The 17,222-nt window shown below is 38.7% G+C and overlaps 1 protein-coding gene across 1 annotated transcript in view; it reads right to left on the bottom strand.

Moving 5' to 3' along the window:
• Window positions 1–1,104: 1,104 nt before the first annotated feature.
• LOC111143136 (guanylate-binding protein 4-like) overlaps window positions 1,105–17,222 on the bottom strand; it is a 26,137-nt gene continuing 10,019 nt past the window's right edge. Inside the window, exons 3-11 of the mRNA XM_022496635.1 lie at window positions 12,669–12,796; window positions 10,361–10,470; window positions 9,956–10,158; window positions 7,706–7,951; window positions 6,538–6,818; window positions 4,097–4,309; window positions 2,915–3,017; window positions 2,383–2,576; window positions 1,105–1,481 (exon numbers count right to left, since the gene is read on the bottom strand). Of these exons, the coding sequence (XP_022352343.1) occupies window positions 1,263–1,481; window positions 2,383–2,576; window positions 2,915–3,017; window positions 4,097–4,309; window positions 6,538–6,818; window positions 7,706–7,951; window positions 9,956–10,158; window positions 10,361–10,470; window positions 12,669–12,796 (1,697 nt within the window). The 3' untranslated portion in view covers window positions 1,105–1,262. The remainder of the gene's footprint in view (window positions 1,482–2,382; window positions 2,577–2,914; window positions 3,018–4,096; window positions 4,310–6,537; window positions 6,819–7,705; window positions 7,952–9,955; window positions 10,159–10,360; window positions 10,471–12,668; window positions 12,797–17,222) is intronic.

Consider the following 17,222-nt stretch of genomic DNA (forward strand, 5'->3'; position numbering starts at 1 on the left):
TTTTTTATCATCATTTTCACACTGACAAAGGACTTTACTATGATGAAACCATTTTTTAATCTTTTATAATCTAATTTTCCTTTTAAAATCTTTGGTACATCTGAAATTTGTTTTGGTTTATGGAGAGAGGTAAACTCCAACTTTTTTTTTTTTTTTTGTTTTCCAGATGGCTACATCTAGTCCAAATTCCATTTATGGAATACCACTTTTCCCTTCACTAACATGAAGTGTCAAATTTATTATATAATAAATTTCTTTTATGAATATTTGTTGAAATCTAAACTTTCAATAGTATTTTATTGATGTTTGAATATTCAGGTGCCGGGACCACTATGTTAATTATTGAGGTGTTTTAACATATAATTAGAGATACCTGCCTCTCCTTATTTTTCTCTTTATAGAATTGCATTGGCTATTTTTGCTTGTAGTTTTTTCATGTACACTGTAAAACAAATTTGTCTACTTTCAAAAAATGTACATGTACACTTGTACATGTATAAATCATGTACATATACATGTACATATACATATACACATATCATATATGTCTTATAAGGATTGGCATATTTACCTTGATTTATTGTTATAAATTTTTGTGTTTTTCAGTAACATTTAAAATATATCTTTAAGTGAAGTTTAGGGATGCCTGGGTGGTTCAATCAGTTAAACATCTGCCTTTGGCTCAGGTCATGATCTCTGGGTCCTGGGATCGAGCCCTGCATGGAGCTCCCTGCTCAGCAGGGGGGTGTCTGCTTTTCCCTCTCCCTCTGCCCCTCACCCTTGCTAGTGCTCTCTCTCTCTTACATGAATAAATAAAATCTTAAAAAATTAGTTTATTCAATCAAAAATTGTTTGTCTTTTGTATGCCGCGAGCTGATGTTTTCTATAACCATTTTTTTATGATTTATTTATGTATTTGACAGAGAAAGAGGGAGAGCACACAAGCAGGGGGAGGGACAGAGGGAGAGAGAGAATGTCTAGCAGACTCCCTGCTAAGTGCAGAGCCCAACACAGGGCTCCATTTCACGACTGTGAGATCATGATCTGAGCTGACATAAAGAGTTGGATGCTTAAACAATTGAGCCACCAGGCACCCCATGTGATCACTTTTTATTTTTAAGCATAAATAAAATTGTGTGAAAGTAAATGAAGTTGTGTGAAAGTGGCATAACACATGTATTTCAAAAATGAGCACAGTATTACATTATTAATGCAAAAGAAGCCTCATTTTATAATATCCTTAACAAGAAATCTAAGCCCATTTAATTTTTTTCACTGAGAACTGTCTTCCCTTCATGGAATAGCTTAAAAATTTCAGGTAGTGCAACAATTAATACTTTCCCAGCCACTTCAATTGCATTTGAAATCAATAGTGAATCATTTTTTTTTGCTGTCTCAATCTCTTTTTTTAGTCGATTTATCTCCTTATTCAATTCCTCAGATTTCTTTCCAAATCTTTCATTAAGCAATTCTTCTTGGACCTATAAAAGGAAAAGAGCCCACCTTTTAAGATCTCTAATTATCAAGACACAGTCAACAGTAAACATAGGTGTCTATTTTTCTACCACTTTAGATTGTTCTTTGGGGGATGTCCTATGTGTCCATACTTTTTGATCTGGATAATGAGAGTATCCATGGTTTGTAACTTCCTAAGATGTCTTCACAACCCTCTCTCTGGGATGGGTAGGTGTTGGGGCTAGATCAGACTTGAGAACTTTCTCCACTATGCACTTTAGCCCAAATGATGCTCTTTGGGTAGGAGTACAGTTTTAATTCTAATTCATTCTCAGTTCCACTTGAGGATGCATGGCCACAACCATCTAATAAAAAGTGGTAACTGCTGATTCTGTATAGAGCATTGCTTATCAAGCTCCAGGTTGGACCAAGGAAAGATGTTCCTCTATATTTTATAGTAATCCCAGGATATTCAGACAGATGGAGCAAGTTTTGGAACTTTTGGTGTCTTGCATTTGTCTGGAAACAAATGCAGCAAGTTTTAGAAATTTTAGTGTCTTGCATTTCATATCAGACCTAATCAGATACTTTCAAGACAAAATAGATTTATTTCAGGTCTCTCTAATGGTTCTCTATAGGACTAGAAGACAAAGACTCAACCCAACTGGGGTTCATGGGACCATTGCATGAACACCACAAATAGCAACCCACTTCCCCAAGGGATGTTATTTGTATACTCCAAAGTCTAGCGCTGCAGAAAAGGCAGGAATAATATGCTTTTTAGGGTTACAGCAGGATACAGATGGATTCAGGCACTTAGTAAATCATATGCCATTTGCATTTCTCTCTTGGATCATAATTTTGCTTAAAATTTTATCCTTCTCTTCCTGAGGAATGAGAATCTGGCTGAATCCAGGCCATACTTACCTGCAGATAATGCTTCAACATCCTTTCCAGCATTACCCGAAAGTTTTCTCTTTCCTTCTTTATCTTCTCTTCCAGCTGGCCCAGGTTTTCACTGAAGCTTCTCTCTTGAGCCTCCATTTTTTGCCGTTGCTCATGTTCTTTCTGTTTTAGCTGCTCCTGTTCTTTCTCAGCTGCCTCCTTTTTGGCCCGCTCCACTGACCCATGAAAGTTTTTAAAGGGAACAAAAGAACAGGTGAGACCTGACCTCCTAAGCTCAGAGACTAAACTGACCTTGCAATGGTGACTGGGAAATTTGTAATTTCACCAAATGGCCACACTGCTGGCAGGTTTCTCAGTGTGAAGATATAGGCTCTGTCTGGCTGCTGATGTGCAACTACCACTTGTCTTGTTATTTTCAGATTTGATTGAACAGAACATGTGTTCTGTGGCAGAAGAGGAAACTCTTTGTTGCAAGAAGGTCTTCTGGTCAGATCTGTCAGCAGTCCCTGCAGGAACCTACCCATTCCACCACAAGCCAAACCCTCCCCTGTACCTGCTATGGCCATGGCTCCTCTATTAAGGGCTGTGTCTAACTGCACGATGGATTCCTCTATTGTTGCCTGTGACTGTAGGAAGTTCTGGAGGATCTCATTTGCCTGAGGAACCAACAAGGAGCAAATACACATCAGGCAACAAAGATCTAATCTCTCGCTATGGAAATAATTGTTCAATAAAACTCCAAATATAACCCAGTAAATTGTGTATCCCTGAGTAATTCCCTTCCTTCTATGTCCACAGTATACATTCCAAGTCTATTGATGATAATGGGAAAACTCCATCATAGTCTTCCTAGTTCTTGAGATCGCTTTCTCACTGATACTGTCCCCAACCCCACCATGGGTTATAGCCATTCACATTCATAATTCTACAAATACATTATACCTATTGCTTACTTGTTTTGGGATATTCTTTTCTTCTTCCTGGAAGCTATTCTAGCCTTTCTCAACAAAACATCTATAAATACTTCATCTTAAACTTCTAGGAACTACCTTTGTTATAATTTCCTAAACTGCAATCTGAGCTTTGAATGGCCACCAAGATACTGATTTGCCCTACTGGCTCCACCACTTACTGTTCATATGACCTTAGGCGATTTATTAACTTCTTTTTGCAACACATTTATCAAATGCATAATGTAGATAGTAGTATACTTAATTTATAATATTACCCTGAGGATTAAATTAATAATCCAACAAAAACACCTAAGACCATGTGCAGTAAAGAAAGTTAGTCTCAATATGTTAACCATTTTTATCATCATCACCATCATCATTAGTATCTTTGAATACCAGTATAACCTTTATCATACCCTATCCTCTTCACTATTTGCCTGTATCTCTGGTAAAATCCTCAGCATCTTGAGAGCAAGTTGTGTCTCTAATACTTGCATTCCCAAGGGACTTAGCCAAATATTAACACATGTTTCATAAATGAATCAAGTATTTTGTGTCACCTGAAATCATGATTGTAAATACTTTCTTTGGGAGGAATTTAATTTCTGGTATCTACAGGAGTACCTAATTAATTGTAGATGTAAAATCTGAAAATTCGGACTTACTGCCTTGCTTTTTGATTTTTTCCCGTAATTGGTGCTGGAGTCTTAGATGTTCAGGAGGAAAAATAAAGACCACCGAATTCCACTCTACTGTTCAACCTTTTCCCCTTTATTCCTTACCTTAACTCCTTTCCTAGGCACCAGTTTATAGTCAAGTTCAACCTTTCTCTTTGCTTGTAAGTAGAGATCATGTCCTCCATGAACAGAGAAAGTTTTTTCTGAAATGCTTTTCTTCAGAGGCTCTGAAAGCTGCTTCATTATAGCCTGGCAATATTTGAAAGATGCATCTTCATTCTGCTGCAAGAAATCTTCCTTCTTTTTCTCAATGGTGTCCTGCCAGGGAAATGTAGAGAAATCCAATAGAAAGAAGCTCTTAGAAGGGAAAGTCCAATGTCATTCTCTTAGAAAAAGCATCCCAATCACCTAAGAGTAGATTGGAACATGGAGCAGACCAGGAGTCAAGAGACTTTTAGTCCTAGTTCCGACCAATTCTAGGTGTGACCTGTGTAAAGTCCCTTTACTTCCTTGGGTTGGAAGACATGAACTCCATGGTTCTTTCTGCTGTAGTATGATTAAAAGTGACCCAACCATTAACAATCAGCGATAGAAAGTTGAATTATGGCTGAAAGTAGAGTTTCCTCAGAGAATTTGTGTTGCTATGGATGACAATGCACATTCAACACCCCTGCCCTCCCAACAACTCAATCATCTGGTAAAGACTAAAGTGTACTCTGAACAGAGTTTGGAACTCTTCATAAATTCTTCTAATAAGAATTTGAGTGTGTAAAGAAAAAGAAATAAACATTTCCTCTGCTCTTGAAAATTATAATACAGCAGACTTTCTGGCACGTCTTCAATAGGAACAAAGAGGTTTTTTCACTCCTAGGCTGGTCATAGACTGAGACAAATTTCCACTGAAGGTACCCATGCTAATTAGTTGTCCCCAAGAATTAAATTGTCCCCTAAGATTTTTTTCCTCTGATGTATACTCCTTCCACAGTCCTGGATTCAGTGAACTTGATAAATTTTATTACAGTAGTTAGGGTTTATTATATGGTACAAGTTGACTTTAAGAAATGGAGATAAGGGGCACCTGGGTGGCTCAGTGTGTTGAGCCGCTGCCTTCGGCTCAGGTCATGATCTCGGGTCCTGGGATCGAGTCCCGCATCGGGCTCTCTGCTCAGCGGGGAGCCTGCTTCCCTCTCTCTCTCTCTCTGCCTGCCTCTCTGTCTACTTGTGATCTCTCTCTGTCAAATAAAAAAAAAAAAAAAGAAATGGAGATAACTAGGGGTGCCTGGGTGGCTCAGTCATTAAGGGTCTGCCTTCGGCTCAGTTCATGATCCCAGGGTCTTGGGATTGAGCCCTCAAATGGACTCCCTGCTTGTCAGGAAGCCTGCTTCTCACTTTCCCACTCCTCCTGCGTGTGTTCCCTCTCTCACTCTGTCTTTCTCTGTCAAATAAATAAATAAAATCTTTTAAAAAAATAAGAAATGGAGATAACTAGAGGATAGAGGTGGAGAAGTCTTAGATAAGAACATGAGCTCTGAGAGTTATCTTCAGGAAATCAAAAAAGCTAAAACATGAAAAGTATTTGATGCGTCATTGTTGGCTTGAAGCAGAAAGGAGAACATGGAGGTTTATGAAAAATGCTTCTGGGAGCTTGGAAGCCCCCCTGTCAGAAAGCCAACAAAAAAGGGAACATGAGTCCTACAATCAAAAGGAAGTCGTTCAACGGATGAATGGATAAGGAAGATGTGGTCCATATACACTATGGAGTATTATGCCTCCATCAGAAAGGATGAATACCCAATTTTTGTAGCAACATGGACAGGACTGGAAAAGATTATGCTGAGTGAAATAAGTCAAGCAGAGAAAGTCAATTAACATATGGTTTCACTTATTTGTGGAGAATAACAAATAGCATGGAGGACAAGGGGAGATGGAGAGGAGAAGGGAGTTGAGGGAAACTGGAAGGGGAGGTGAACCATGAGAGACTATGGACTATGAAAAATAATTTGAGGGTTTTGAAGGGGCGGGGGGTGGGAGGTTGGGGGATCCAGGTGGTGGGTATTGGAGAGGGCACAGATTACATGGAGCACTGGGTGTGGTGCAAAAATAATGAATACTGTTAGGCTGAAAAAATAAAAAATTTAAAAAAAAAAAGGAAGTTGATCCAGTCAACAACAGGAATGAACTTGGAGCCACTCCAGAGCCTGCCGCTGAGAGCTCGTTTTGGCCAAAATCTTGTTTCCATTCTGTGAGCGGACTGTGAGCAGTCTCTGAGCAGAGTATGGTGCCATCCTATGCCTCCTTTTGACCTACAGAATTGTGAGCCTATATAAATTAAGGGTAATTTTTCAAATGTGGCAATAGAAATTTAATAAAATGTCTATCTTTTAGTAAAAAGGTGAACAGTAACCTGGTAGAGCCCTGTCACTCACAAGAACCCAGGCTCTGTTGACCATGAGAGCTAGATGAGCCACAGAGTAGGAAAAAAATGTACTCTAAGCATGAATCTGGAAGGGTAGAAATCAGGAAGGATAAATGCTAAGACACATTACCACCAGCTTTTTCTGGAATTCCCGCTTGTCATCCTTAAAGGAGTGCTCCATGAACACTGCGATGGCTTCCCTCTCACAGTCTGCATGTACATCCAGGAGCTCCTGGAGTGTGTCTGTGGGGAGCCTCAGTCGCTGGGCCATCTGCTTGCTGTAGTGGTCAGCTGCCTTCTGCACGGCCACTGAGTTCTCACGCTGAGCCAGAGTTGTCACCACATTCTCCAAGCAAGGAACTGCTCCTTTCTTGATGGCATCCACATAGGCTTTCAACAGAGTCCCCAGCCCTATATAAGCCAGGGAATTTGAGCATAAATACCAAGGTCTCAATCAGTAGCTTATAGTTTTTATGAAGCATCATTCTAAGATCACAAAAAAACCCCACCTTATTTACAAGGAAGTTTTATTTTCTCCTTTTGGGAATCTATTCCTTTTAATAGCATTATTGTTTTCCTGTTCTTTCTTTTATTGTTCTCCATTTTGTCACAGCACAATTTAAATTACCAACTATACAATATGCACCTGTGTACTGGAAAAATGGTTTCCCATTCATGAGAATGTAAAGGAATAGATTACATAGGTGAAGTAATAGACAAAAATAAGACCATCTGCATAATGTGTGTGCCCCGGTACAAAACAAAAATGTGAACTCCTAGTTGAACATGATCGAGAATTCAAAACAGGGATAGAAAATCTTAAAGCAAGTATGGGCCCATCTCCACACAGGATACTATAGGACTGCGTAAGTTACATGCCCACGGAGCCTGCCCTACACACAAGAGGACACATAATTCTGTTTCTCAGTGGTCTTGCAGGAACTCATAGCTTGCTATTTATGACCTGACTCATGTAAATTTACAAAATAACCTGCTATCTCCTTCAAGACAAGAAGTTATCCCATAGGATTTCTCAATATACAGATGTCCTCTCTTTAACACCATCTTGTCTTCTTAGGATTGGTGGCTTATGTTCCTGAGGTATATCAGGTCTCAGCAGACCCTCACACAGGGAGACTTTAATGAGTAAACACACATGGATTTCTTTTCAGGCCATGAAAATCTGCTTCTCCATAGTTGCACACAGATGTAAACAAAATTACTGACAAATCCAGGCTCTCATCAAAGCTCCACCACATACTGACACAGAGACATGCTTTGGGACAAAGGTGACTCACGGCTCCCAGTGACAGTGATTCCCTCTCTTAGGGTCTTGGTCTTTGTGTGACTGAAAATATAGGTACAGAATTTCTTTGATTGCTCCTGGAAAGCACTGTCTAGCTTGTCTTCTGGCACCTTCTCAAGATGGAATAAGAGATTTCTGTCACTTGTAGGCCGGTCAAAGACGAAGCACTTCCGTTTTGGAAAGAACTGCCTGATACACTCTCTGGGCATGTTGGAATTCTGGATTTTGGGATTTGTGCCTGCAAAAGTGGAAAAAAACTGATCATTGAAATGTGGTCTTTAGGTAAGGGAGTCAGAACTTTCATTTCCAGGCATCTTTGCATTATGACATTTCCTATGCTTATAAATCTCCTTTAACCCAATCATTTCAAATCAATCTGGGCCATCACCACAGGCAAGGAAATTCCATTTCTACATGGAGCAGAGCCAAGAAAATAGGGGAGAAGGAGAGGCATCAGTCCCAACTGAAGCAAGTTATGGTTGGTTTCCTTAGTACTGTTATGGAGTTTAGTGGTTGACATATTCATTAAATGTTTATCAAATGAGTGAGGAACCAAAAAAAATGGTAAGAATTCCTTTTGTGATCTGACTGTCCCCATATTAGATATGAAATATGGACCCTAAAATAATACCAAAAGAAGAGTAAGATATTGCTTGTTAAAATATCAGGTGGAGGACGAATAATATCAAGGTAAGAAAAAAATATCTAAAATTCAGATAAAAAAAATCACACTAAATAAATATGTTTGGAGTTCTTTTAGCAGAAACATCTCAAAGGTAAGGTTAACTTAAAAGTAATTGGAAACCTTAACACTGTCTATATCAAACTATATCTGACTTGACAGTGCTTCACAGAATGATTTGGGGAGTATGTCAGATGTTTAATAAATTTCTTTGAAACAATGAATACATGAATGATGAAACAGAAGTATGTATTACTTCCAAGTGCCATCAGTTATTCACCTTATTAAAATAAAATAAAAATAAACTGTTTGTAAAATTTACATGTAGTAAATTAATAATATTAAAGTGGTAACATAATGTACAAGACTGTGAGAAAGAAGAACGTGAAATCATAAGGAAGATCAATGTGAATCTGAAAGTGTTACCAGAAGGACATTTTTCCTCCTGGATATTTACTATGTAAATATGCTTTCTCTGAAATTTGTAAGTATCTGGGCACTAGTAAAATATTCATAGAATATTTCATAGAAACATGAAATATATTTTTAAAATTAGGTCATTTAAATGTGGTATATAAATGTAAAAAAAATACTATTCAGTCTTAGAAAGGAAGATATTCTACACATGCTACAGCATGAATGAATCTTTAGGACATTATGGTTAGTGAAATAAGCCAGTCACAAAAAGACAAGTAGCATATGACTCCATTTGTATGAGGTACCTATATGGAGACAGAGAATGGAATGGCAGTTGCCAAGTGCTGTGGGTGGGGGGTATTAAGGAGTTAGTTTTTTTTTCTGTAAGATTTTATTTATTTATTTGAGAGAGAGAGAGAGCATGAGCCGAGGGAAGAGGCAGAGGGAGGAGCAGACTCCCCGTTGAGCAGGGAGCTCAATGTGGGACTTGATCCCAGGACCCTGGGATCATGACTTGAGCTGAAAACAGATGCATAATGAATGAACCACCAAAGCATCCCAGGGAGTTAGTTTTTAATGGGTAGAGAATTTCAGATGGGGAAGATGAAAACTTCTGGCGTGGGTGGGTGGTGATGATTCCACAGCAATGTGAATGTACTTACTGCCACAGAGCTATAAACCTAAAAAAAATGGTTAAAATGGTAAATTTTATGTTTTGTCTATTTTTCCATAACAAAATTTAGGTCCTTTTATTTCTTGTGATTCTAGGTTTACCAGCTTCTCATCTGATGAGCTATTTCTGTCAGTATGGAACAGGAGGAGCACACAATAAGGAGCCCAAGTATGTGGGGCTTAGGAAGTTACAGCACTATAACCTAGAAAAATGTTTCACAATACCTATTTGGTCTAAAATCGTTCAGTTCAACATTGGTCCTTAAATTTCCTCAATGAGATTGCTCCAGCAGCTGGAGTTTCACAAGTAATAATCTATGAAAAACAATCACCAAACGCCATTCAACAATCACCCCTCACTATTAAGACTGCATCTCAATCCGATGTTAAACAAAAATTGAATTCAAGTGCTGACTGATAGGGCTTATCAAGTTGATCCCAACCCCCTGTTGAAACTTCCACCGCCCAGACCATGCTCTGGAACCAGCTTCAAGGCATCCTCCAGGTACTCGTCTTCAGTGATTGGACCTTCACCTATCTTCAATTCCAGGGTGAAATCCCGAACAGTCCATACAAAGTCTGGAAAGAAACTCACAAACTCAGTGGAGTCCTTCACTTCCTCAGAGGTTGAGGAGGATTTTGCCCTGATTAGCTGTGTTAGTTCAGTGACATAGCTGAGAATTTAGCTAAGGAAGGAGAAATTATTTACACCACAATTTTCAGCTTGTATTTAAAAACAAATTTTATAAACATTAACTTATGTCTCACGTTCCCTTCTCCTCAACCATGACAGTTAAGTCACAAGAAAGATGACCGTCTCAGTTGCCATTCCTGTAAACTCAATGAAACTTGGTGGTTTGGTCCCTGGAAGGATACTGCAGCTGCTCCAGGGCCTGGTGGTTGATGGTGCCCATGCTGTTGTAGATCAAGGTGCTGCTCAGAAGCACCGTCAGGGCAAAGATCCATGAGTCATTCTTAGGGTCAACCTAGAAAGCACATTAAAGCAAAAGACTAGAGAGTCCACTCTTCATTTACTTGTTAGCATTTCCATTCCATAACACAGTGACTGGAACATAGTAGGAATGCACCAATAAACAGGAAATTATTCCTACAGCAAATTTGATGTGTCATGGTCAACATTAAAAGCATAATGTTGTTCAGTTAAATTCAACAGCTGTTGTTTGAGTTTCTTCTAAATGCCAGGCGGTGCATTTGTTTAGGTGGATGCAAAGTTCCATATGCTAGTCCCCGCCCTCAAGAAGTTGACTTTCTGGGTTGGCTGACCAATAAGTAAACATAACACCTGCAACCAAGTTAATGATCTCTGCCGGGAACAGAGCCAAAGCTAAAATATAAGAGAAAAAGGGGGCAAACCCAAAAATGGGGGGAAAAAAGTGTCCTGGGAATTCTGAGCAAGACTTTACTTCTGACTGTGAAATGATGGCAGTAAGTTAAAAAAAAAAAAAAAAAAAAAAAAAAAAAGCTGGGTTGGGGCACCTGGGTGGCTTAGTTGGTTAAGCATTTGCTTTCAGCTCAGGTCGTGATCTCAGGGTCCTGGGATCAAGCCCTGTGTTGGGCTTCATACTTAGCAGCGAGTGTGTTTCTCCATTTCCCTCCAGCCCTCCCCCAGCTCATGCTCTCTTTTTCTCTCAAATAAACAAATAAAATATTTTAAAAAATTAAAATAGCTGGGTTTTAAAGAAATGATGAAGTTGTGGACTTGGACTTGTGGAAATGAAAAGATCATGCAGGTAGAAAGACTAACACAAGCCAATTCAGAATTGAAAAGTACAGTCATACAAAGATAGAATTATTCCCTTTGGCTGAAGCAATGTGTAAATGTGTGGGAGTAGACAACAAGGCTGGAAAGGAGACTCAGGACAGTATGTGAGTGGCACTGAAGGCCAGGAAAGCAGAATTACACACTACCTAAATCATACCACATGTTCTAAATTTATTAAACTGTTCTGCTGCCATCAGTTATTAATAATATAATATGATTTGGTCCTTTAAACAAAAACAATTACATAAAAAGAAATGTTTGGGTCAAAATAGGACATTTTGCACCATTAAAAGTCCCTCTTCATTTTTGGAGGACAGAGGGAGGTGATAATTAGAGTAGATCTAATTCATCGGGAATTAACTTAGGGGCCGTGTAAAATAAGTAACAAGTAAGTAGGATTTCTTGTTGTTGTTACTGTTGTTTAGTGTGAAAAGTTGCTGGTACATTCAAAGAAGGAATAAACTTGTTAAAATTCAAACACGGTGAGATGAATTGATGAGGTCTGATACGTATTGTTTAGTTTTTCTTCTGTTTTTGTTTTATACTTTATTTTTTATCGAGCACTTTACAATTTCTGAAGTTTTAAAACATTAAAAATTTTTTAAATTCAGAATTTCTAAATTTCTCCTTTACTTATTCTGGGGTGGAGGGAGCAGTATTGGAATCAAATAATCTACAGCAGCAACAATCTAGACTCAGACTTCTATAAAATAAGGAAAAAGTACTGATTGTAAAGACAACACACCTACAAGTATCCTGTTTGCACTGTTTTCTGCTGGTCAAGATCATGCTTTTTAGAAGTCGGTGAAGAATTAATCTTTAAAGTCCAGCAAGTTAGACTAAAATCATTATGAATGTTCTTGGTACAGCTGAAGATTTTCTGGGGTTTATTTAAATAAATTACTTTGTTTTAACCCTATTTTCAAGACGACTATATTCAAGGTCACGAATCTATAGATTTTTACTGATAGTCCCATTGACCTGATGAGTTACAATTTAGATATTTTAAATGTTATTTCACCAGGAAAGCTTAAATCTAATCCTTACTTAAAACGAGGTTGCATCCATGACACTCTGTACTGATTGAACTAAGTACTTGATATCTCCCCAGCTGGCCTCTGGGTCTTTACTTTTCTTCACTGCAGTGTCTCTAGTACTTAGCAGAGAGCCCTGGATTTAGCTGCTTAAATTGTGTCATTAACCCCGGCATTAAAAATAAGATAAATATCTTGCCTCCAAATATCAAAATATGTGTGCTCTCAAGGAAAAAATTTCAAGGTAAGAGAATCTAACCTCATTATCTATAATTTACACTATTTGTGGAGATATGTCACAGAAGTTGAATTGAGGTGGTGAATTCATAAGCAAGAGCAAAGAAGGGTTCTCAACTCCCTGCCTTACCTTTTTCACATCCCCCAGCCCCTCAGTGTCCAGAAGGATCAGGGTGTGGTTCTTCTTGGTGGAGTGGGGCACACACCACATCCAGATGCCCTTGGTTTCAGATCTCACTGTGGAGTTCAGTCGGAAACCTGCAAGGGAGGAGTCCACAACATACAGAGACAGTGGAGAGTACAGGTTGCCCAGGAGCTACAGTGGTGAAACTTGTAAGAAATTTAGGGCCCAGCAGGGAGAAGAGTTTTTTCCATTTTGGTGACAATCTAATGTTAATTCAGATTAAGAACTTTCTAAAGAAATGCTTTGGGTTCCCTGTTCAACTTGCACCTGTAGAGGTTCAAATAGGTCAGGTGAAAGATTAATGTAAACTCTACCAACCTGTGTAGTTTTAGTTGACCCTTAAGAGGAAAGAAAACGCATGCATCCATAAGTAGAATTAGAAAGGAGACTGAAACAAGAACTCTGTGTTTGTGGTTCACACTTCATATAGCGTTTCCTTTTCCTTATCTGGGTTATTGTTAAGAAAGACCCTCTAAATGGAGAAAACACTGACATGGGAAGGATAGCACTGAGCTGTCACTTGAATCCAATTCTGTCCCAACAGTTGCCTAGTAGGAGAGCAGTGAGGACTGAATGTTGAAATGTAGGCATGTTACCCATAATGTGAGGTTCTGAATGCCTAGATAAGTAGACTGCATTTGTTAGATAAGAAAATCACTTAAGTTTTTGAGATGTATGGTAATAAAACCAAAAGTATATTTAGAAAAATTGGTATGATATTGGAATAGGGGAGTAATTCAGAATTGAGATTCTGAAGTAGTTAGAAGGATTCCAGAAATTTAGAGCAGGGATGGACTCTCGTGACCATGCAGTCCACTGGGAAATTGCCTTGTTATTATTGATGTCATCTTGAGTGGAAAAGAAAGAGGAATTGTTGAAACTCCCTAGCTAATATTGAATCCCTCAAATAAAACTTATGAATTTATTTGGGTCAGACAAGGAAGTGTCCTTCTCTGATTGGTCAAGAATTTTCCTTAAAAGAAAAATAAAGACACGATATTTGCTTAGAAACTAATAGGAGATTGGAAAGTAAAATGGGAGAGAGAAGGAAGGAGAAACTATAGACTGAGAAAGAAAGGAGAAAGGGAGGTAGGAGGGGGAGAAATGGATGGGTATGTGGGATCCTGAGAATTTAGTGTACTGCGGTTCAACCTCTAGTGGTGTTGGGCCAGAGAGGAATTAATACATTTGAAAATAAAAGCTGCATGTTCTAAAGAGACAGAAAGTCCTATAGGATAGTGGAGAAATTTTCCTAAAGCACCAGTAAGAACCACAAGGAACAACTAAGTTAAACAACAAAAACAAAACTCCATATCAGGAAACAATAAGAACATTCACATTGTTCTGAACAACAGACTACGTTGACCCTATTATATTTATTTTTATAAAGACTGTAACATTGAAGGGAAAACTCAATGTTTGTCAGTAATTAGCACAGTGTTGGACATTGTATAAGACCTAGAAGCCACCTTTAGACTTCTTGTGACTTCTGGGACACATCACTGATGATTCAAAAGTGTACAATTAATCAAGTATTTAAGCATTGATTTTCAAGTAAAAAAAGTATGTTATCAATATCAGTATCTGAGCCAGCTAAAATAGTAAATGCTGTAGACTTCTCCTAAGTTGCTGTAACCACAGAGGAAAGGGCTGAGATTTTAGGTTTATTTATTTGAGAGAGAGAGAGAGAGAGAACGTATGTGAACGCATGTGCTCACACAGTAGGAGAGGAAGGGGCAGAGGGAGAGTGAGAGAATCTTAAGCAGCCTCCCTGCTGAGCAGGGAAGGCTGAGATTTTAAATTGATTGTTTTGGGAGAAGTAGCAGGCTGAGACAACATCAGGTAGCAGGAGATCAGCTAGATAGCTTATCAAACCATTGCAAACACCTACAAATCCAATAGGAGATCAAAGAGAAGAAGAACAGCAATTCTAGAAACAGAAAACTGACCACTTTCTGAAAGGTAGGACCGGCGGAGAAGTGAATCCAAAGCGATGAAAATAGAACGCGGGGGGAGGGACCAGCTCCCGGCAAGCAGCGGAACAATGGAGCACTAAATCAGGACTTGTAAAAGTCTGCTCCACTGAGGGACATTGCTCCAGAGGCTAAACTGGGGTGAAGCCCATGCAGGGTCAGCGTAGCCCCAGGTCCCACAGGGTCACAGAAGGATAGGGGGTATCTGAGTGTCACAGAGCTCGCAGGTATTAGAGCGGGGAATCCAGCTACAGAGACAGAGCCGAGGAGTGAGTTCTCAGCTTAGGGTTACCTTGAACCGGTCACAGGCTGGGTGAGCTTGGAGCACAACTGGAGGCCAGGGAGACAAGCGTGATTGAGCACTTTTCTCCAAGCGCAGCCAGAGGCCAGGGAGACAGGAGTGATTGAGTGCTTTTCTCTGAGGGTGCACTGAGGAGCTGGGCCCCGAGCTCTCGGCTCCTCCGGGACAGAGATTGGGAGGCCGCCATTTTCATTCCTGTCCTCCAGAACTGTATGGAAAGCATTTAGGGAACAAAAGCTCCCGAAAGCGAACCCGAGCGGATTACTTAGCCAGACCCCTGGTAAGGGCGGTGCAATTCTGCCTGGGGCAAAAACAATTGCGAATCACTACAACAGGCCCCTCCCCCAGAAGATCAACAAGAAATCCAGCGAAGACCAAGTTCACTTACCCAGGAGAACAGCGGAATTCCAGAGGAGGAGAAAGCAAAGCATGGAACTCATGGCTTTCTCCCCATGATTCTTTAGTCTTGCAGTTAATTTAAATTTAAAAAAAATTTTTTTTTCTTCTGCTAAATTTTTTTTAACTTTTAACCCTTCCTTTTTTAACGTTTTTTAACTAGTTTATCTTAAAAATCATTTTCATAAAAAAATAACAATAATCTTTTTTGAACCTTCATTATAGTGATATTTTATCTTTCATTGTATGTAACTTTATTTTTTGTATACACATAGGTTTTTTCTTCTAAAAAATTTGGGGTACAACTTCTTCTAATAGATCAAAATATACCCTAAATCTAGCTCTGGGCTTGTTCTAGTCTCCAGCCCAAGCAAATTCTCCACTTTCTTTTTCTTTATTCTCCCAACCAACTTACTTTATCAACTCCTTTTTTAGAAATTTTAAAAAATTTTCTTTTTCCATCTTTATTGGCATATTCCATCCCTTCATTGTGTTTACCCTTATATATGTTTTTCATTCTTTAAAATTTTGGGAGGTAGTTTCTTCTAAGAGACCAAAATACTCCCAAAATTAAGTGGGTGACCTGTTCAAGTCACCAGTCTAATATATATATATATATATATATATTTTCTTTTTCATATTTTTTCTTTATTTGTTTTCTTTTTTTAATTTTTTTTTCTAAACTTCTTTTTATACCCTTTCTCCCCCCCCCCCCCGATTTGGGGTCTCTTCTGATTTGGTTAAAGCACATTTTCCTGGGGTCTTTGCCACCCTTTTAGTATTTTATTTGCTCCTTCATATATTCTTATCTGGACAAAATGACAAGGTGGAAAAACTCACCACAAAAAAAAGAACAAGAGGCAGTACCAAAGGCTAGGGACCTCATCAATATGGACATTGGTAATATGTCAGATCTAGAGTTCAGAATGATGATTCTCAAGGTTCTAGCCAGACTCGAAAAAGGTATGGAAGATATTAGAGAAACCCTCTCTGGAGATATAAAAGCCCTTTCTGGAGAAATAAAAGAACTAAAATCTAACCAAGTTGAAATTAAAAAAAGCTATTAATGAGGTGCAATAAAAAATGGAGGCTCTTACTGCTAGGATAAATGAGGCAGAAGAAAGAATTAGTGATATAGAAGACCAAATGACAGACAATAAAGAATCTGAGCAAAAGAGAGACAAACAGCTACTGGACCACGAGGGGAGAATTTGAGAGATAAGTGACACCATAAGACGAAACAAAATTCGAATAATTAGGATTCCAGAAGAAGAAGAGAGAGGAGAGCAGAAGGTATATTGGAGAGAATTATTGTAGAGAATTTCCCTAATATGGCAAAGGGAACGAGCATCAAAATCCAGGAGGTGCAGAGAACTCCCTTCAAAATCAACAAGAATAGGTCCACACCCCATCACCTAATAGTAAAATTTACAAGTCTTAGCAACAAAGAAAATCCTGAAAGCAGCCCAGGAAAATAAGTCTGTAACATACAATGATAAAAATATTAGATTGGCAGCAGATTTATCCACAGAGATCTGGCAGGCCAGAAAGAACTGGCATGATATATTCAGAGCACTAAACGAGAAAAACATGCAGCCAAGAATACTATATCTAGCTAGGCTATCATTGAAAATAGAAGGAGAAATAAAAAGCCTTCAGGACAAACAAAAACTGAAAGAATTTGCAAACACCAAACCAGCTCTACAGGAAATATTGAAAGGGGTCCTCTAAGCAAAGAGAGAGCCTAAAAGTAGTAAATCAGAAAGGAACAGAGACAATATACAGTAACAGTCACCTTACAGGCAATACAATGGCACTAAATTCATAACT

The sequence above is a fragment of the Enhydra lutris genome, unplaced genomic scaffold, assembly GCF_002288905.1.
Source record: "Enhydra lutris kenyoni isolate GAN:26980312 unplaced genomic scaffold, ASM228890v2 scaffoldscaffold9, whole genome shotgun sequence".
NCBI lineage: Eukaryota > Metazoa > Chordata > Mammalia > Carnivora > Mustelidae > Enhydra > Enhydra lutris.